This window comes from Xiphophorus maculatus, chromosome 8 (genome assembly GCF_002775205.1).
Source record: "Xiphophorus maculatus strain JP 163 A chromosome 8, X_maculatus-5.0-male, whole genome shotgun sequence".
Classification (NCBI taxonomy): Eukaryota; Metazoa; Chordata; class Actinopteri; order Cyprinodontiformes; family Poeciliidae; genus Xiphophorus; species Xiphophorus maculatus.
The window spans coordinates 16481153-16503810 of NC_036450.1; the positions used below are offsets into that span (position 1 = coordinate 16481153).

A 22658-nucleotide genomic window follows, 5' to 3' on the forward strand; every position below is an offset into this window, starting at 1 on the left:
AACCTCTCCCTTATTTGCAAACCTCCCGATCTGCCCTTAAATTACCAGACATCAAGTTGACAGCATCGAGGGGACATATTGTGCTTGCTGCGCCAAGTTTAAAAATATCCCCCAACGGTAGTTTAATTCGGTAAAAGTTTGATTCCTTTTCTCTGTGACTACAAATCAGTGAGGGAAGTGACAATCCCTCCTGGTTTTCGCAGCTGAGCTCTGAAATGTCACCATTCCACATGCTTCTCCGCCGAAAAAGCCATGCCAGTCATCTGAGAAGGGCTTATATTTGGTGGAGGCATGAAAGCTTTCTTTCCTGTCTGCGTTTGTATTGATGCAGACGTAAAATGAGGTAATGCAGCTTTGCGGTGTTATTACACCTCTGTGTTGTACAAAGGGGGAAAAGGTAATTATTTTCCTTGTTGTGCAATGAGCTGTAATTTTTTATAATTTATGTAATGTGCAGCCAAAGTATTGGCAAAACGCAAGCATTTGTAGTCATCATTTGTGAGATGATAGTGAAAACTTCTATGTTTTCACTATCATTTCATATATTTCAACCAGTCTTCCCATATACAGTATGTCTAATCTCATCAGAATTGTGCAGAATATAAAACTCCTTAACATAATTTACCACATAATGTAATGTCTCATCAGCTATATTTTATCCATTGTAACATAATGGTGATGTGATTTGCTAATCACCACTACCGTCACTCTATGAATCAGCCTTAATTACTATGCTCCACATGTGCGTGGGGTAAAGCTGGAACTGCTGAGTTTTATGGATGCAAATGGCGCTGAGTGGTGGCGGAATAATAAATTGGAGTTTAGAGATATATATTTCCAATCCAACTTAACACCAATAAATCCGTGTTCTAATTACTTTTACTTCTTTAAGAGCCAAAAGATAATTGGATTTAGGAGAAGTGAAAGATTTGGGTTTTTATTTCTTTTCTGTTCATTTGTAATCAGTTCAACATTAAATCTCAGCTTGACGGAAAAGGGGAAGTTTAAAAAAAATCCTGGAAAGCATCTCATCAGAGTGATGTTTTTGTTTTTTTTTTAAATAAAGAAGTTACTTTCAGAAATTGAAATGTTTCCCTTTGTCCGCCTTTGATAAATTTAAATACCTAAAGTTCCACTTTTTGAAAATATGTTTATTGTAAGACAAGGACTGTTGTTCAGACAATCAACACATTGAAGACACAGCATGAATCCCTTCTACTGAATTTATTTACTCGCTGCCTGACATCGCCAGAGCAGAAACTAAGACAATTGTTACGACCCCAAGCTGGAGCTACACAGATTTTTAGGCGCCTGCAGAGCAAATTAGGCCTAAGGAGACTGAAGTCAAATTGCCTGTGAGCCAGACACAGATGCATTTTTTTTGCATCTGTTTGCAAGCTGAGAGTTAACAGACGGAAGGAGGTGTTATCCTGCATGCATACAGACATACACTAACAGTGTTTTGTGCATAGTGGAACTGGAGTAATGAGTGCATCTAATTAATGGTTTCAGTTTCCTCTGCGGGAAAAAAAAGAAGGCTGTGCATATGTCAGCGTTTGCTCCTGAATTTATGAACATCTTGGTCACTTATAAAAGCAGATTGTCGTCACTGTTTTCCCCTCAGACGGTCTGAAACCATTACATAGCTCAAACTGGAAATGTAGATGCGTTGCATAAAAAAGGCACATGATTCTATGCAGTGGTTGATATTAAGTCAAACATATTTTTTAGAATCAGTTTAAAATATATGATTAGTACAGTAGCAGTTAGAACAATGAGAAAGAGAAATTTGTTTTATGAAAAAAGTGCATTGCTTTCTTTAAATGATGTCATGACAACATGTTCTTTTTTTGAAAGATGAAGCCAATTCAAGAAATATTCATATGGAATCTCAAATTTGAAGGGAAATGAGATATAAGTGAAACACTTCAGTAAAGTAACAAAATACGAAAAAGAAATAAATTAACCAAAATATTTTACATTGTTTGAAAACATACTTTGACAGATTAGCTTTCTTTTGGGGCACTGGAGCATGAAACCTTAAAATATTTCCATGTGCCAACACCTACACATGGATAATGCATAGGATGCAGCGTGAACATGGCCGAGAGTCAGAGGTAATCATGTTTTGATAGAATACTGTGCAGAATATTTATTATAGCCAAAGATGACAGATAGATTGCCCTAAAGAGTTACTGAAAAGAAAGAAAACCTCAGTTGTTATTTAAACATGAGTCTGAGCTAAAGAGTTGTGTGGTGCAGCAGCGCGGCATCAGCCAAGAAATACCTCTGAGGATTTACTTCAGTCACGTTACATCTGCATGCAGTAAATGAATGAATGGCATTTCCTGCAGAGCCACTGCACCTCATACAGAGACACCTCGGTGATGTTTTCTTTAAATACTCCTTTCTAATGAGCTTCATTGTTTTTCAGCCTAGTTTTGTGACTTTGTTCTTGAACTTTGACCCAGATCGCTCACCTTTTGCTGCTTTTGTTCCTAAGCTTTCAGGATACAATTGTTTTTCTCTGAATCTTTTCTCTTTTTTTGTCAAGGGCCTTTGCTGATGCAGTTTCCAGTTATTCTTTTGGCTCTCTCTCCCCTAAGTTGTGTCGGCTCCATTGGTCTAGTCTCGGCCTGGTGCCAAGACACCAAGCCAGTGTGTGACATCAATGGGTCCAGCACACAGGCAGCACCACCCAGGAAATTCTGCTGGTTTGTGCAGCCGCTTGATGCTCCTGCTATAATTCAGCAGTGTGGTCAGACTGTGATAGTCAAATGTCTCGGGTGGGTTGTAAATCAATAAGAAAATAAAAGGATGAGGAAAGAGGTGATAAGGAACTCTAAAGGACAAAGAAATGTGCAGGGAGAGTAAAACTCCCTGCTGACTGTACAGTTTTCACCATTTTTTTGTGTGTATACTGCATTTTTTTTTCTTTTTTCAAAAGATTAATTAAGAGTTTTCTGTAAAAACATCTTATGACTAATTTATTATATATTTCTCTTGATAAAACATCCACTCCAAAGACAAATCCATTCATCCATCCATCCATCCATCAAGGCCAAATGACTCCTATAATTTCAACGTTGGAGTATAGCCCCTAAAATATATTTGATAAAATGAGATACTTCTTAGAGAAGAAGTTGTTAGCTGTTGCCAATTCATTGTACCTAAACAGATGACATGTCAATATGTCACTGTAGTGCTGCTGAAAAAAAAGAAAAATCTGCCCCTTCACAGATTTAGGGGATTGAACCATAAACATCTGCTTAATCACAGTCAATAAACGGTTCAAGAACTGAAGAGGCAGAGTCACCAATGTGTCCCAGAAAGTCTTACTTCTGAAGAAGGATTTTGCTCAGTTACCTTTCAAAATTACTAAAATGGGGTTGGATTTACTCATAACGGGGAAATCATGGAATAGGATTCAGTTTTAGTCCCATTTGAGAAAAAGATATGATAGCTCTCTATTATGTCCTCTGCATTACTAGGACTTTTTCGTTGTTAAAACTATATTAAATATTGAAACTAAGTTGGGAAATAAACTTTGTATGGACCTATCATTCATGCTTACAGCCAAAGTAGTTACTGTAAAATGCAATGCCTAGCTTGCCACACTGATTATAAACTGCAGGACTTTTTTAGTTAAGAAATAATCTTTCAGGTTTTCCAAGAAGCATCTGAGGGAAAGATCCCTGCAATGATTTAACAGATAAAATGGATTAATGAGATTACACAGTATTGCACCATCATAGTCAAAATGAAGAGAGCTACTTCAATCCGTGTGAGAAAACTGAATATAAATCCTGAAAAACTAAACTAAAAATACCAAACAGCAGTTTAACAAAGGTTAAATGGAAGTCCCATATATAGTACAAACAACTCGCTGATAAAGGAATGAATAATGTGAGCTGACCGACAGCACCGGGCAGTGAAAAATGTGCTCTAGCAGAGCAATAACTGCACATAGATTAAAAGTTTTCTGAAGTAAGTTCTCAATGTCATTCTTTAAAGAATTGCTTAAAAATCAAATTGCCCCAGTGTGCTGTCAACACTTATTTTGTGTCTTTTTACTTTAGCAGGGAAATCTTTTATTTTTTTTAAATGCAGTCAAATTAAGTCAACTATCAGTTGAAGAGGCCAGAGAAACGCTGGCGCATTGGGAAAATCTGTAGTCATTTCTAGTGTCTGAAAAATGTCTCCACTATCTGTCTGATAGCGCTGGATATGGAGTGAAACTCTGTGTGTTATATTTTATGATGTCAGGGCATAGTTTGTGGACTCATTTCAACATGAGGATTAGTTTGTGTGCAGCATATCGAGTCAAATTCACAGTCAAATGTGTTTGAACAAAAGCATGTTTCATTATAATTCAGTAATTTTTTCATCTTACAGCCTTGGTCTGCAGTTTAGCTGCAGCAGCTTCCCTATAAGCTCCATTATTAGCATTCATTTTATTCCTCCTGGGCAACATCAAGCTGTCAGTGTTGAGTTTATCAGCTTATCACATCGCATGGCTCAGCTGCTCATTTTGAACTGGAATAAACCTCTGCACATAATACAGAGCCACATATTTGACCAAGAGCAGACTAATTCAACAAAAGTTATCCTTGATTACATCTGAGCTCATTATGTTGTGACAGCGAACCAAAATGCACCAAGTCAAGAAGCAGTTATTAACCTTGTAGGTCACTGTGCATTTGTGAACAACAAAAGGCTTGTGTGTCTTTTCTTTATACATCAAAAGTCCAACAATTCTGTGACGGTGTCAAGAGGAATCTACGAAGTGTCATAAAATTTTTTTTAAAAAGTTATGTGACTATAAATTTCAAAGCAACCTCGGTTTCCATGACACCTGAGGCACAGGCTTATTGCCTTCATCCCACGCCGCATTGATGCAATAATTCATGCAAAATGAGGACAAACTAAGTATAGAATGCATATTCTGTGTTCTACATGGAAATACTTTTCCAACAGGTCTGCATTAAAAATTATTTTTCTATGCCGTGACAATTGTCCAAGACGCTGAATTTTGACTCTTCATTGGCTGTTCAAAATGAAAAGAAATACACTTAAACTAAGGTTTAAATATATCCCCTGTGTGTGTAATGGACCTAATTAATATCTGAGTTTAGCTTTTTTTACTGAATAACAGAAATAGATTACATTTTAAGGAGATATCTCAATATGACGACATAGAGACATATTGAGATGTCCCTATATTATTAATTAATAATATTATTAATATTATGTTAATGTCTTGGATGCCATGTAATATGCAACAAAATGTACTGATAACTTTTGTGCTTACTGTACTTGGGGTACTCTTTTAAAAAGAATTGTAAAGGATGTGAAATGTTTTCCCTATCTGTCCATTTATTTCAGACTGCCAAGGATATAAACAAACTTCAAGTGTGTTGTATTTCTATGTATTTTAATAATGCAATGGAAAAAGCTGAAACCACTTACATCAAGGTTTATTGAGAGAATGAGGGGAAAAGGGAGTGGGTATTACGGCATATGTGTCTCCATGCTGGAACAATGTGGAAGTGGGTCATTACTGATACTGGTTTTAATACACATAGTTTTTATTTTGCGGTTGGACTTAGTGAAACAGAGGACAACATTGTTGACATGTAGCAAGAATGTTCTTGATTCTGCCTGAGTTTGTTTCTCTTCTATGGGTTTACATGTTTGCATAGATTCTCTCAGGGTATCCCTGCATCCTTCCTAAAGCGTGACTTTTAGATCTATTGTTCTCACTAAGCCTCTTTCATGTGGGCATGTTTGACAATCTGACCAATGACTGACTACCAAAAAAAAAGGTTTGCGTAAATACTCTTATTCTAACACTCTCCATAGTTCCGCTTGTACAAGCCGAGTACAGGCAAGTCTTTCAGAGATTTCAGACTAACAAAAATGAAGTTAGTCTGACACACGCTACTTTTTTTAAATAAAAGATCTTGTTCATTTATCTTTATTTTGTGGTAACAATATTCATGTCTCATTACAGCTGAGGTAAACAGAAGAAAATGTCTTCTTTGCCAGTATTTTTGTTTTTATTTTAATCCTAAAATGATTTTATTTAATTTCATTTTTAAGATGAAAAAAAAGTTTCAATTAAATATTTGGAATTTTAAAATTAAATACAATTTTTTCATTTTATTTATTTTTTACTTTGCTGTTTGGATGAAAACACGCAATCCGATTTGCCAGAACACAAATCGGCTTAAGCTGCAGCAACTATAGATTTATTTTTTTCTGACGCAACGTTTCAGTATAGCAATAATAATCTTGCATTCACCTGCTGACTGAATTTTAAATCTATTTCACAGATTGACTGAGCTGTTTATAAGACCTTTCTCCCGAAAATACTGCAATGGTGTATTTGCATTCTGCTCATGGTAGCTTAATGGTTGACTTGTTTGGATTTGCTCATATGTAATCTCAGTTTTGTACAACTCAGACAGTCTTACCCTGGTCCACATCAGGTTGAGGATGTGGACCTCCGCTTTGTCTCCTCTGACAAAATCGGTCCAACAGCCCATCAGCATCTCTCTCACGTAGCTCTCCTGTTGTTGTTGCGGTCCGCATGTCTGAATTGATGCTGAAAGAAATCAAATGTAAATGATCATGCAGTGTCAGCAGTATTTTTTCTACTTTTTTTGTCTCCCGCATAAAAACAGAACTCATTGTATTCTCTTGTCAAGATTTTCACTCCATCTACAACGGTGCTGTCACATTTTGGCATACCGACTGAATGAAAAGCTGGGTGTATGAAAGCCAGAAAGCTATCATTTAACAGAAAGATCAGCCCCTCTGTATTATAGATCCCCTGCCTGGAAAGAGCTAAAATTGTTATTAATCATCCTGAAAGCTTTTCCCTGGTTTCAGCGTATGGATGTTAAATGTGTGGGTAGGACTACATTGTTTAAAAACATATCAGCCGCTCCACGTTTATCAGACACGTCAGGACTCTGAGCCGCAGTCATCCATCAAGACTGCTCACTTGGCTCACTGCTATGAGGCTGCTGTTTAACCTGAGGATCCATGTCTCTGGAGGCTGAATTAATCGGGCCGAGGCTGTGCGGTCATGGGTGAGGTTGGTTATAAATGCTTGCTGTTTGACCTGGGCAATGTGTGTGTGTATTCTATTGTGTTAAATTAGAGTGAGTGTGTGAGTGCGCTCCAATCTGTCCGAGGTTGTCAGGGACAAAATCTCCAGCAAGCTATTTTTCTTTTCAGAGTTTGGTGTAAAAGAGCAAAGTGATTTTTTAAAAAATTTTTTTAATCCAAATGAATCAACTCTACAGTGCTGCTTTGTCCTGCTTCTATTGCTAACGAGAGATTGTAGGAATAGTACTGAGAGAGTCACAGACATAAAAATCTGAAATGTGTGGTACATTTTCATGTCACCTCCTTTACTCTGAAGAACCTAAATCATAAACAGTACAAGGTGTCTTTAGAAGTTACATATTTAATAACTATAGATCACTTAAGTGCAAATAAAGCCACAAAGCAATACCTAAGCCCTGAACAGAGCTTAGTTTAATCCGTCCAAAAACAGATCAGAGAATAAGACACAATTGGAAATTTAACAAGACATGAATTTACCAAAGAGAAAAAGAAAAGCAAATGTTTGGACTAAGATTCTCTGTTGAGAGGAGGAATTAAATTTTTTTTTGGCTCATCTGCAAAATGTCATCTGTGAGGTAAAACTTAAAATTATTTGAACACAGCGTTCCCATTCTGGCAGAATCTGGCTGTGGAAATGCTTTTCTACAGCAGGGGATAGGAAGATGGATGGGGCTAAACGAATACCGTTTTAGAAAGATATATGGTAAAAGGTATAAAAAAAATTAAAAAAACTATAGATGGCAAAAATTTTAGTCTTTGAATGTGGAAAGCTGGGATGTGCATGAGCCCAAACGCCATGCAGCTATAATTGCACCCAAGTGGGTTGAAATGTGATATTTTACATTGATGTATGCCATTTTCTTTTTTTTTTTTTTTTGTTTTCCATTTACTAAAAAAAGTTGGAAAGTTTCTGTGTTGGGCCATAACACAAGATAGAAATAAAACACATTGGTGTTGGTAATTATATCCTGAAAACGTCTGGAAAAATTACAAGGGTAAATGAACATCAGGTATATCTGACTGTAGTAGGCTCCAGTGACTCTGTTGTTGAAATTCTTCACCACATCAGCTAGTTCAGTAGGAAATGTTGCATGACAGACCGCATCACTGGCTTCTATGATATATTTGGACTGTTAACCCAGACGGACACTATCCATCAGGGAGAGGGGATGTAGAGAAAAGCTCTGTTAAAGGCAACTTGTAAAGATTGGAACTTAAACCGGATGCCCCTTATTTAGAAAACACTAATGAGAAGACTTGGCTGAGGCAATAGCATCACTATCAACAGGAGGTAGATTGAGACAAATTGGGACAGAAAGCAATAAACAAGAAAATGAGTCACATAAGAAAATTTTTCCCACAGTAGCTCAAACAGGTTAATTGCTTAATCATTTGACTTATCATTAAAATGACATGCTTTAATTATTATTTGACAAACATCTCTCCTTGTCAAAAAGAACAATGTTCTTTCCAAACGATATGGACTCACTATTTAAATTGAGGTCAGAGCTCAATTTAAATACTACAATGTTTCAGAGTAAGAACAATAAAAGACTCCAAGTTTCTATATATTTCCAAATCCTTCTTCTGAAATATTATAAGATTTACTTTCAGTTCTGTATTTTCTGCCCCCCTTTAAACCGTTATTAGTCAATCATCCTTCCTTTATGGTACTGGGTATTGTAGTGCAGATATTTTTGCTTTCTTGAATGGTCTAAAAATTATGCATGAATGCAGTATTTTCAGAAAAAGTTACTGTCATCAACAAATAAAACAAGAGATGCAACAGACAACTCCCTTTTCTTAGAAGTCTACCAAAACATAGTCCTGGCTCTTCACACTCAACAAAGCAATCAGTTGTCTAAAATTTTTGTCCTATATAAAACCAATTTTAACATAACTAAAAAAAGTTGTTGATGTATAGCAACTAGACATGCACTGCAAAAAATTGTCTGGGGACCTTAATTAGACACAGATCCTGATCATTTGACTAACATTACTATTAAAAAATAAGTGTTTTAAATTGCATATTTCACATTATGGATGGGATTTTAAAATTGTTTCCCCCATCTCGCTCAAGAAATAATTCCCTCCTTTATACACAGTTTATTTATTGTTTAATTTAAACACCTATTTTCAACCACTAGAAGGTTAGGGTTGGGAAAGGTTGCATCAGTTGTTGGATTATGGTTTAGTACTGTGAACAGCAGTTTTTGCTGAAAATCAAGACTGAGGATCATCTGTGCCCATTTGCCTTCTGCCTTCTCTGCTCTTGCCATAGAGGTCAAGGCTCGCTTCCTGTTATTCTGGCCTTCTGCATTAATGTCTGTTACTCAATATCCACATCCATTAAGTTATTTCTCTCTTGTTCTGCTGTGACAGAGTCAACGGCCCATGACTGTCACCCGAGGTCCCGGTATAAATCACACTGACTGAGTAACAACGTTTGTGGGTGTGTGTATGTGTGTGTCACTTTTGCCTTTTTACGAGTCACCATAGGATATGAAGCACATTCATTTAGCTCCCTTGACCCCGGAAATGCCAATGGTTTTGCTAAGCTGTTTCCTGGTAAATGAGGTATAGAAGAGCCATTCCATCGTCTGTCCCCTTTATCTACTTATATCAGTCCCCATCATTTCCCATTCCATGAGAAGATGTGTTTATGGATGTCAGTGTTTTCCATCTAGATGTTAAGTATCTTGTGTAAATGTGAATAAAAACATTAAGGAGGACAGAAAATGAACTTGATTCATAAAATAAAGTTGGATTCAAAGCATCACTTTAAAAGATACTCCCTTTTCATTAGATTGGACACTAATGATTGGATACAAAATAAAAGCCTTAAAGTAAAGTGAGTGAAAGCTCATAAAAGAGTATAAAAAATATAAAGCATGTTTGCATAAAAAAAAAAATAATAATAAATTGCATGATTTTCTGGAACACTTTCAAATCCATTAGTGAAATGAGGCAGGAGTAAGGGGGGTTATGAAAATCCCATCTGATCATATACTTGTTCAAGAGTGTTGACCTATGTTTTTCTAACCTCTGATACGTTCTTTAAGGACACAGAAGACTGCTTGACGAAATTACAAACATCTGTTTTCTGTTTTTGCTCAATTGTGCACAGTACCATTAGGCTCTTATTGCAGCTGCGGCCGTCATAGGACATCTCCAGGTCGACTTGTCATTAACTCGTTTCAGTCTGCAAGTCTTTGTTTTGTTAAAGTGCTGTGTTTTACTTTGTCTGATAAATGATTTGGATGTGTACAGAAAAAAATACCCCGCAATGCGATGATGAACATTGCATTGCAGCTGAACTGCAGCCAGTGGCTGTGCTGGTGCTTCCTAATGGGGTTATTTAACATCAACCAAAAAGAAATCTAAGCTAAGCTAAATCATTGAAAATCTTTGCCTATTTGATAACAGTGCTATGACTTAAATCCATTTTGTTACCATTTCTGTTTGTCAAAAATAATAATAAAAAAGTTGTTTGCTGCTTCTTGTGTAAAGATGGGACCTCCTTTGGCAAACAGTAATGTGTTTGAATGTGCAGAGAGGTATGCAAAATGTGTATTTTTATTTTGTTACCCTGAATACTTCAAGAAATATGCTTAGAAATATATGAAAAAATAGAGATGTATTATCGGGATTTAATGAATAAAGCCAAAAATAAAACACTTTTGATTAAACTAAGTAGAATATCTAAGCAAAAAAGCCTGAGTGTGAAGACAAGACTAAGTCTAACACATACATTGCTCTTGATAAACTCCATAATACTTTTAGAAGTTTTAGAATCAGAACAATACAAGATGCAAAGTTTCTACATATTTCCAAATCTTTCTTACAGTTCTGCTTTTTCTGCTCCCTTAAAACCCTTATTAGTCAGTCATCATTCTTTTATGATATTGGTTGTTGTAGTACAGATATTTTGCTTTGTTGAATGTTCTAAAAAGTATGCATGATGGCAGCATTTTCAGAGGTCGGAGATATAAAAAATAACTGAGTTATCAACAAATAAAATAAGGGATGTGACAGACAACTCCCTTTTCTTAGAGGTCTACTAAATTAATCCTGGTTCCTCACACTCAAAGGTTTTCAAGAGATGTGGTTAAAGCTTCAGTGTTTTCAGGGTCAGTGAGGTGTTTAAGAATGAAGTCAAAGAAAGTAGGACATGTTCAATAAGCTATTCTAATGGTAGTTGTATTTTCTGTGTGGACATATTGGTCTATGAATCAGATTCACCTTGGAATCTGTTTGTCATTGTGCGGCTTTGTCTTTTTCACAGCTTTGTTGACTGACTTCAGCAGCCAACTTGAAGACTGAAGGGAGCGAAACAAAACTGCTCTGTTTAATTCTTCTGAGCTTTCAATTTCTGTTATAAAACACACTGGATTTGGAAGTGTTGACAACCTTTTGTAAATGTCAGACTTAAGGCCTTCACATACCTTCCAGTCGCTGTGAACATGAGCTGGTTGGACCTGGCAGACAAGCGACCGTATTTGTACTATTTTTAGCTCAGCTGAAGAACCACCTGCCAATTAAAGATACACAGTTTTCACAGCAATCCTTTAGGGGGTAATAATGTACTGGTTTATATACAGTAATGCTGTGTATAAAGATCTGAAAGACATAGATAAGAAAATGAATGCAACTTTTGTGTCCTCATAATGAACATTATATTATCTCTAGAGAGAGAAAAAAAACATTCCTTACTGTTTTTTTCTTTTTTCTTTCCTTTTTTTTAAATACATGCACTGCTGTTCATATGCTTCTTATATTATGACGTGTCGTTTTCAATGTCTGCCAAGTGTTTGGCACCATACTCTGAGAGAGAGGATTATTGTCTCTGTTGGCGCACACTGTCAGCACAGTCACATAAATCTGGCTGCATCCAAACATCTGCAGAGAGTCCTAGTGGACCATAAATGGCAGGTAATAATGACAAAACTCTCATCACACCAGATTCTCAATGAAGTGGGCATGAAATGGGCTGAGAAGTATAAATTAAGCATTAAGGTAATGTTCTACATTCTCCAGGGATCACAGGCTGTTGTTCAGAGTAAGGAATGATAACCAGGCTTGTTGTGCTAATTGCTACTTAATGATGCCGAGGAAAGCTTAAAATATCACATTAATTTTAATCTGGTTTGTTTTAAAATAAATAGTAAAACCCTATTATGCTTTCTCACATACATAGTGTGACATGATCTTTAAATCTAATATAAATAATTAATTACATCCTGAGGGCAGAAAAATGAGAACAAAAATTCTGAATATAATATTCTTTAAAAAAAAATGAAATTGACTAGCCTACTAAAAACCAACTCCTTGTACTACACTTTGCTTCATACAGCAAAGGATGAAGCATGAGCTTCTGGGCTGTTGGCTATTGAGAAACGATTGCTACCTGGAGGGGTGGACTGCGTAGAAGTTTTAAATTTTACCCAATTGCTAATGTTTGCCCATGACATATGTAAGTTCAACCGGAAATTGCCTGTGCTGTAAAGAAGTGTCCTCCACTACTAATAGAGAAATGCTAATCTGAATGAGGCGGTTGTTAATGTTAATTCAATATTAGGAAGCGTGGCCAACACTGACTGAACGGTTTTGTTGCTAAAACTACAGGCAGACTGCAATTATAAAATAGCGCAGAAAATCAACATCATCATCATCATCAATCACAACTTCTCCTTCTGTTCACTGATTGGACCTTTCAAAAATCAGCCGCAGATGATCCGAGTCAAGGGGAGAGAGCCCAACACAGAGGGACTGTGCTGGAAGTGAGAACAGTTTTTGACCCGATTTGCACAGGAAGGCAATGGCCAGGCAAGAAATTGACTGAAATCAATATAATCTGGTCAAAGCATTGCAGAAATTGGAGACTGGACTTTTGCAGATAATTTCTGATAAGTGCATATCCCCCTGCAGCTTGGTGTTTAATTTTTATGACATCACTGGGGGGAAAAAAAGTAATTGCCAACAGTTTAGCGAGTGAATTAAGACCTACAGACGTTAAAGCTGGACCGCACAGCAGCTTTTTATGAGGAATGAGAGGGAAGAAGAAATGAGGGGGAAACCCTGATAGCGAACAGCGTCAAGACCAACTGTCTCCTGTGGTCTCCGGGGACGGAGTAAACTGTTTGTGTCCAGGGTTGGGCGACAGAGTCATGACGGCAAAAGAGGAGGGAGGGCGGCAGTCCTATCAGAGTTAGTTGAAGAGGAAAAGGGGAGCTTCAAGGCTGCCTCAAGTTTCTCTCTTGACTCCACACACGCAAACCTACGTACACACACACATACACACACCTATTGTCCCAGCGTTTCCGCAGCTGTAGATTGAGGCCTGACCATCCACAGGAAGGTAAACAAGCTCTTATCAGTGCTCTGCAGGGGCATAAACTGTCCCCTGGCCTCTAACCTCTACATACTACACATTACACACGCCATACAACACACAAGCTTCCTGACCGTGTCACCGTCATATTCTTATTCCTAAAGCTCTGTCAGAAAAAAAAGAAATGCTTATTAGTCTTGTCAGTTTAATGGCTTATGATGATTGTGCATGTATCTTTGGGCCAAGTCCTGCTACCAGTGTTTACTGGAGAGGAACTGAGGATGTGAGAGCTGTTCTGGAGACAGGCTGTCTTCACACTAGCACTGTTTACACCTCTGGGAGCCATTTGTCCGTCGACTCATCGTTGAACTCTAGCAACTGGCATTGTTGGCCTCACTTTACATCTCGTCTGCTGCTAGTATTTAGCCATTTCAGCTTTATCGAATAAGATTATCAGTGGGGACAATTTAGAGAGAGAAACGAAAAGAGATATGTTCCTGTGGTAACGCGCATAAATCATCTATTATATTCCAAGCACCATCAGTTTCAGGGGAATGTGTATCTCCTATATTGGCTCATGTGGTAGACGTTTTCCACAGTATAGTGAAAGAACACAGGCAAAACAACAATTAATCATCTTACGATTTAAGTGGTGGGAAGACAGACTAATTTAGAAAGTTTCATGCTAACTGTGTGCAGCAGAAGCAGACTGAGGCATTAGAAAACTCAGTGCACAGTGGCTGCTTCCAATCATTTGAGATTGATGTAGCTTTCGTTCAACATATGGTTCATGTTGAGCCAACATAGATTACCTTGTTTTCCATGACTGATTTCTGCCATCAAATATTAATGATTTCCTATATGATAGAGGCTTTATAATGAAGGCTTCAAGAAAGTGACAGCACACACCAATGTGTATCGCACAGAACTCCCTCTGCCTTCTTGAGCATAGAGGCTTTTGAATTATCTTACAGTAAGATTTATGAGACAGCTTCATGTTCATGATTTCATTTTTACTGTTTAACTAATGAAAGTGTCTGGACAAGAGAGAGAGTTCCAGCAAAACTGTTACTTTATTCCCTCAAGCATCTGTAAAAGGATTATTAATATCCAGAGTTTGACTGTTTGATATGATATAGTAATAGTGCATGAGCCGATATTAGAATAATCTGTCAAGCCTTTCTGACTAGTTTCCACATTGTGCTCCCTAACATATCACATAAATTGACGTGAATAAAGATGATACAGGGATGATTCTTCCATCACATCGTCCTTATACAGACTCATTGTAAGCAGACTCACAGACTTCAGAGAAGGACTTTTCAGATTTTTAAAAAACAGACAGACTAGTGTGGCACCTGAATCAACAGGAACCACCCAATAGTGCTTTCATAAATTGGTAGGCCTGCTTCAGTGAGTTCTCGATGGTTTAGATTGAATATAAAATGTGTAATTGTGAAATCTTAACATTTAGGGAGGGTTTAGAGCATGCTTAATGGAATTTGGGGAGGGAAAGCTATTTAATGTTGGGTTTTGTTGGATTTTGAGTTCATTTTCAAGGTTTATTTTCAGGGAAAGGCAGGTAGAAACATTTTGAATCTTAAACTAACTCAGACCTTCACCATAACCAAATAATTTTTTTCTTTCTTCTCTTTATTTTCCATTGTCACAAGGACCCCTCTGACTCTTAGTGGCTTTATCACAAAAATCCTCATATAGACAGTCTATCAAATTGATATATACCCACAGTTATGCCCAGCATTATTCATATAGACTGATTTAGGTTTATAATAATCTTTTAAATTTACCAACATGTTTCTTCTGACTCAAAGTAATGTTAACATTTTGGAGCGGCACAGGCATGATCCTGAAGTGACTTTGTTATTGAGTCTGCAACGGGAGCTCAATATTAGAGTGTTCTTTAATGGCTTTGCAACCTCAAAGATTTAATGATCATCTTCATCAAAGAAACTGTCAAAATGCCGGTTGAACATTTTTAAGAAGAGTTTGATTGCTACGATGCCAATAAAAGCTTGATAATAAAGACAAATAAATGATACTGTTGAATAATATGTAAATAAACCCAAGTAAATGTATTAAATTTTTTAATTGTACTTTTTTTGCATTGTTTTAGTGTGAACTGCAGGTTCACTGTCTGAGCAGACTGCTCAACTAAAAGGGTTGCTAGCATCAACTTTACAATGAGTAACAGCAAAAAGCATTTCACCATGTGCAATAAGCATGTTTTTCCTGATTTAGTTTATCTTAGTTTTATTCTTCCGCTTTTTCTTAGTAAATCGTTTTGTGTCCAAGGTCGGTGTAGATCCAAGTGTGCTCATTTTTCAATTTGTACGTGTTAATGCTTTTCCCTCAGCTGCTCAGTTCGGAGCCTAGCTGCATTGTAACATCTAACTGGTTTCCATCTCACTAATCTCATCTCCAGCTGTTAGATGTCACTTTCCTTATGTCCTGGTCAGCTCCTCTAGACACCTGTAATCCACTTTCCTGTCCTTCTGGGCCTGTCCACAGATAGTGAGTAGTTTATCCAGCCACTGGCAAAGCAATACAACTTTGTTCTCAAGTCGTATTGCTTGAGAACGAATGAAAATGTGCATTATTTTATATCTGACATATTGGCAATTTTAACTTTATTGTAATTTCTGATTGAAAATATATCACTGTCAAAGAAAGCATGTATGCATGGTACTTATAGCAATTATAAGTGTATGCAGTTTGTTTAATGATATCAACACTGCACAGAGTGATACTGTCATAATAAATTTGTATCATATTGTGCCTGCATAAGTATTGTATCTTTAATAACTGATGTATTAGAAAATTTTAACAGCAATAGCTTCCATGTTTGGTGTTTTGAATATAAATAATTAAATCTTCTCATGCATTTTTGTTTTTCTATTCTTGTGTAAATTTTACAAAACTGTCAAATGTTTTTCCTCAAGGTTTTCATACCGTACGATTTCCATACCAGTGCATCCCGACGGTAAATTAATGTGTTTGATTAAAAAGGCATACCTGGGGGAGAGAAAAACTCTGCAATGATACCAACAGCACACAGAATCAAAAATGAATTGTATGCACAAAATGAATTTCACCAACAAAAATATTCTGACGAGGAAGTGACAAAAATCTCAATGACAGAAAGCCTTGAAGCTCTGGTTGCGAATAAAATGGACTGATAGGTCACATCATCATGTGCATTTAACCTGATTTAAAGTCCAAGAACTATTTAAAGGAGCCCATATTAATTCCAGAGGCAACTATCAGAGGTCATGACACTTTGTATAAGTAAAAACTGAAAGCCATATAACGCATGTATAGAAATTGCACCTGAGAAATCATGTCTGTTAAAGAAATGTACAAATTTGGATTGACCATTTCTAATGTGTGAATAGTCCTTAACAATATGAATATAACAGCATAACTGTGTGTATAAGCATAAGTTCACATGAAGGCCATGCACTGACAAACTGCCTCCTGGATAACACCCAGGGGACTGAGAACACACGCTTAGAACTGAATTTTCTTTTGTATTGATTTTCAGCATTATCATTTTGGTTTTTTGAAACCCAACATCACCTCTAATTTCTGTAATGTCTCTCAAATGGAAATTAGTGGTTTTGTTAAATGTAGGAGTATTTAGAGAAGCTGATTTAAACATATTACCAGATACTAATTGTAATTGAATTTAAATCACGCAAAAAAACACAGGACACAGACTCTTTGTCCATGCAAAATCCCGCTTTGCATGGATGCTAATTGAAAACGCATTTTTATGTGTTTTCAATTAGCTCACCCATCAGTAATGCTCCTTTAAATGTCTTTTCTAATAAGCATGAGCTGCACATTTCCAGTGTTTGTGTGTACCTCTGGGTTTGAACAGGTCAGATGGACATTCAGATAAGGATACATAACTCCATGCCTTATCTTCACAGACAGCGGGCATGTTGACATGGGCACAAGTGGCCGCCATGCAGACGACGTATTTATCTCAATCTCTCCAAATGAGCCATTCAATTCACATGCAGGAGCACAATAAAAGACCTGCACCCACGGGTTGAAGATATGGAAATTAACTCATTAACCGCATTAAGGTGAAATCAAACAATTCGGTGAACTATGGGTCAATATATCTGCTTTTCATAAACCACATGAGGTCTGCTTCAGTTCCAAGAAGTTATGATGTTAAAGTAATTTTGTGCCAAACAGTTGTATATCTCATTTTTTACTACTTTTTCTGATTCCACTATCTAAGGATTATTTTTAACACTCACTAAGAGACGTTTTTTATTATTTATTTATATGTATAGTATTAATACCCACCCAGTCATGTTAGAATTATCTTTAAAAAAATTTATCTCAAAAACATTTGCAAAAAAAAAAAAAAGAACAGAAGGTTGGTGAGGCTTCCTCACACTGCCTTTTTTTTTGTATTCAAACAGTGGAAAAGAAAGGCAGTCAGAAATGGATTGTTATTCGGGAGGGGCATAACATTGTAGGAGATTGAAATCGGTCTGAGGCAGCGACAAGTGGTCGCGTCTCCCTGCCACCCAGTCTGACTGCAGGCTGAGCTGGCTCACTACAGTCAAACAGGGGAAGTCGACTGTTTTGACTCACAAAGTCATTTTTAACAGCTCGACTTCTGAGAAACCTATGTCAGCTTTCTTTATTTTTCTTTGTTTCTTTGTCAATTGTAGACAGCCAAAATGTCCTGTGTTGTGTCAGGTTTTATTATTCATTTGTCTGATTACTCTTTAATTGTCACTTTTTGTGATTTAATATTTTCATTTGGCCCCAATGTCTGACACTCTTTTAATACTTGTCTTGTCCTGTTTCCTAAATGTCTTTTTTTCTCTATTTCCTTCTTTCCTCCTAAATCTTTCCACTTATCTGCTCTTTGACAGTCACAAAGATTTGACCCCCCACTCCCTCACTGTCTCCATGAATAAGCCTTTATGAACTCTCTTATCTCTGTTTGTGTGTCTGTCTAGCCCTGCGTCTCTCTTTTGGTCCATTTTCAGACTCAAATCTCCTCAACTCTCACCCCCCCTCCAGCGGCAGACTAATCACTTTTGTACTTTTCCCTCAGTCCGTGGCAGGAGACTCAGGGGTTGGCAAAAATGCAGCAGGAGGTCTGGCAGTTAGCATCATGAAGCCTGTGTCCCTCTGGGAAAGCTGCTGCAGCAGGGGGTATGTTCAACACTATTTCCTAGCCAGGAAACGCTGCACACACAGTGCATAATCACAAAGTCTTCAGTCGGACGCAAAGATAATTGTAAATCTGTCCAACTGCCACAGCTAGCTTTTATGATAGTGATTATTGTGCTTAGTCTGAAAAACATAATCGGAAAATTGTCTGCTACGGAGGTGGCATGCGGCTGGTTTCCATGTAACAGTAAACCAGTAAATCCGAACATCACCCAACTCCTTGCACTGGTAGAGTAAAAACACAAACTAGAAAATTTAGATTTAAGCTGCTTTTGGTGAAACTGCAATAATTTGCATGTTACTCTTTAGAAGCTTCCTCAAGTTTGAGCAAGAATATTTTAAGATATTTGCAGGGTTATTTTACTTTCACATTTGGATATTTATAGTGCAGTATATATTATTGGAGAAAATACTGAGCTGCACTGTGCAAGGATGTGTCTAAAGTCAGAGAATAGACTTTAAATATTTGTGTTAGTTTAGAGCTTAGAAACACAGAATATTAAAGATCTGCTATTGTATCAACCTTCCAAACCTCAACACACAGGCAGTCATATAACAATAACTAATGCTAAAAAAATAATTTGACAATTATTTCCTGATAATCAGGTAGTGCCCCGACTGGTACTTTCGATCAAAATTACTAATTTTGTAAATATCTGCTTCGTCACTGATTAGTTATTCTTCATAGCCAAACTAAATAGACACTAAGATCACTTCTTAATCCATTTTCTCTTAAAAACAAAATTACGTATCAAATCAGCTGTAAAGACGGAGTGTGAACACACACCACTGCTGAAATGTGATCATTGGTCTGTGTAATCTAATACTTATAAAGCAATTGTTTACTGAAGATATCAGATATGTTGTGACCTAAATAGAAATAAATCTGCTGGCTAAAGCCTGTAAGACTATTAAAATATGGACACTTTTGACAAAATTAGTCCCATAGGGAGACAGTGTAGTGAAGCTAAGACCTGCCGATTAATGGCTGTTTTATTGAAGCCTTGCAAAAATCTACTCCGAGATTACGGATAGGTTGCTAACAAGAAGAGAGAAATCGGACTCATTTGAGCATAAAGGAACATATTCAGGTTTAAGAGGGAAAAGAGTGGTCTTTACTGGACTGTAACCACACAAGCTCAGGCTTATTTTTATTGGTCAGTTTACTGATTGAGAGATAGCGTTTGAAAATCATTACTACTCTATTGAGCACAGTCATACTCAATAGAAAAATGTGTTCATGATGAATCTCAGTTGTCAGACTAATAGTACTTTTTGTAACTAATAACTTTCAGCCAAGTTTTTAACATACTTTTAATTAAGTCTACATTTCTGCATTAAAAATTGTTTTGTGCTGGTTTAATGTAATATTCCAAACTTAAATGTCTACTGCAGCTCTCATAATTAACAGAAATAAAGACTTGGGGAAAAAAAAAACATCAGTCTATGTGTAATTAATCAAGATGTGTCGCTCTTGGGGAGTTTAGTTACTAAAATAAATTAACTTTTCAATGACATTTAATTTTTTAAAAATATGTCCCACATTTATTACACAAAATAGGATCCAAATCCCCATCCTTCAGTGGAGTGTTAGGGTAAAGTTAACTGTGAATTTAAGAGTAGCTGTTGCTTATAGTCCTGCGTCATAGCTGACGGCATGGTCGGACATATAAAATGATTACAAAAACCTAAAGCAGGCCTGAGCTGAAGGAAAACACATTGGCCAATGTGTTTTGGTTTGGCCAAGTACGTTATGGGATTTGTGGTGGGCTGCAGGCTATTTTTGATTTACTTTAAGTTTTTTCTGTGTTTACTTCTTTTCAGCAGCTTTTCACAACATCTGTTTTTAGTCACAGTTAGAGCTGACCGGGTTTTCATTCAAAAAGAAAAAAAAAAAACCTTAAAATATGTTGCACGTGCTCAGAATTAATTTCCATATTCGTTATCAGTCTGGAAAAATATCATTTTGAGAGGACGTGCCTGGCTGCGGTGTGACACAGCTCACGCTTTTGAAACCAAAAAAAGTAGCATTAAGCCCAGGAGACATGTCTGAAAAATGACAAACTCATTTGACACAAAAAAAAAAGACGAATACACAATGAACGAGATGCAGCATCTCGTCTCATCAATGTTTTGATTAATGTCTCAGAAACCCAGAGCACAATATTAGAATATACTGCTGTAACAATGTTCCAGCTCCCCTTGGGTCTTCACCTAAAGCTGCTCTGGCAGATGCACAAATAAGGAGAAAAGAAGATCCCTAGAGCCTCATTTAAGAAAGGAAAAAACGGATATTGGGTTCAGAACTATGTGTCGTACAGGCAATTAGGACTGAACTAAACAGTTCCTTGCAAACTGCAGCACCAGAAAGCGAGACTGATCTCCTGCAGTGAAACTACATAAGGTCAAACTCTCCACAGGTTTGCCAGTTGGCTAAAGTACAACACTGTATCCATGCCTCCAGCACCACGCTGAGAGGCTGCTTAGTACCTAAGTAAATACTGTGATTTGTAATACAGCAGGTCAGTACTGGAGCCAGATTGTCTATGCAGTCTTGGTTTACTAAAAGAAAAAATTTAACAGCCTTGTGTCTACTTTATGTTTCTCCAAAAAGAATGATGAAAATGTCACTTTATTTATTTATTTTTGGTTTGTTTGCTTTTCTGGTATGTGTAAAGACCTTTGAATGTGGGCGCAAAATATCCAGCACTTGCAACTTCAAGCAAAACTAAAAGAAATAAAAATAAAAATCCAAGACATTTGTTGTGGGAAGAGTGAATGTCAAAGTACATTAAATAGTGACAGTGTGTTTGTTGTTATGACATTTACACATTCACTGACAAGAGTAGGCATCTGTTATTCTTTTAATAAAAATGTTGGTAAATCAGATGCAGTTTGTCAAGGACTAAAATGAAACAGTGACATTAAATGCAACAAAAGTGAAAATGTGAACTTTTTCACAATTTGTCGCATTATCACCTTCCATCTATTTATCTACCAGCATTTCATGTATAGAGACTGAAAAAGTTACCCATTTGTTAACCATTTTAGGATTTAGGTCTGTAAAGTCGTTCTTTCTGGTCTCGCTTTCTGGTGCTGCAATAGTCATCTTAAAAGCGATGAGTCCAAGACGAAGAACTAAAGTGGAAAAATAAGTTTCTGGGTTTTTATTATCTGATGCTGAGGCAGTCTTCAACATAAACTTTGTCCACAAATAATATCTGTCCATGAATTTAAAGTGCAAGTAAACACTGTAAATTTGCTGTTTGTTCAATCTAAAATTTACTGAGCAGATCTGGAACATTGCAAAATGTTAGGTCTAGTTGTATTATTGATATGGTTGTGAGTGTTGGACATTAATCTCACTGTTGGAAAATACATGGTAGCATGATTCAGAGCAGACTTAGAAGCTTGATTTTTGCTCACTGGGTTAGGTAAGGTTTCGTTATCTTCAATACCTTGTGGGGATTACTGGTTTGAATCTGTTACGGTCAGTCAGCCGCAGCAGGCGGGCTGATGGATGAGGGGCAACTGGGAAGGATTACATTAAATCAGTATCCACATGTTTTCTTGTGTCTTTGGACAAATTTAGAGAAAATGTTCTCTAAGCAATAAAACCAACAAATGTTTCCCCTAAGGTGACAGTAAAGGATCCTATTTGGAACGAGACTAATTCTACTAAGACGTCTTTCATGTGTAATTATTCACAAGGAACTCTTTTGTGCATTGTTTGCCTCTACAAATTGATGGACAACTACAGAAGGCACTTTTATCTGCTTAGAATAAGATGACGTCAAAGAAGGGAACAAATCAAGATTAATATCTGGCTTTGAACTTTAGTTTGACAGAACTATCACTCAAAGGTTCAACGTTGACTAAATATACTGGCCTTTTGCCTAAAGTTTCAGGCTGCTTTATTTCCATAAATGAAAGACTTAGATAAGAAAGTCTTTAGATGTAAAAG

At 36.8% G+C, this 22658-nt stretch overlaps 1 protein-coding gene across 3 annotated transcripts in view; it reads right to left on the reverse strand.

The window, feature by feature from the left end:
- Positions 1-22658, reverse strand: part of LOC102216869 (transforming growth factor beta receptor type 3-like) — a 40114-nt gene that overhangs the window by 16160 nt on the left and 1296 nt on the right. For all 3 annotated transcript variants that reach the window (XM_023338484.1, XM_023338482.1, XM_023338483.1), the window contains exon 3: positions 6477-6607. In XM_023338484.1, coding sequence (XP_023194252.1) covers positions 6477-6607 — 131 coding nt within the window. The remainder of the gene's footprint in view (positions 1-6476; positions 6608-22658) is intronic.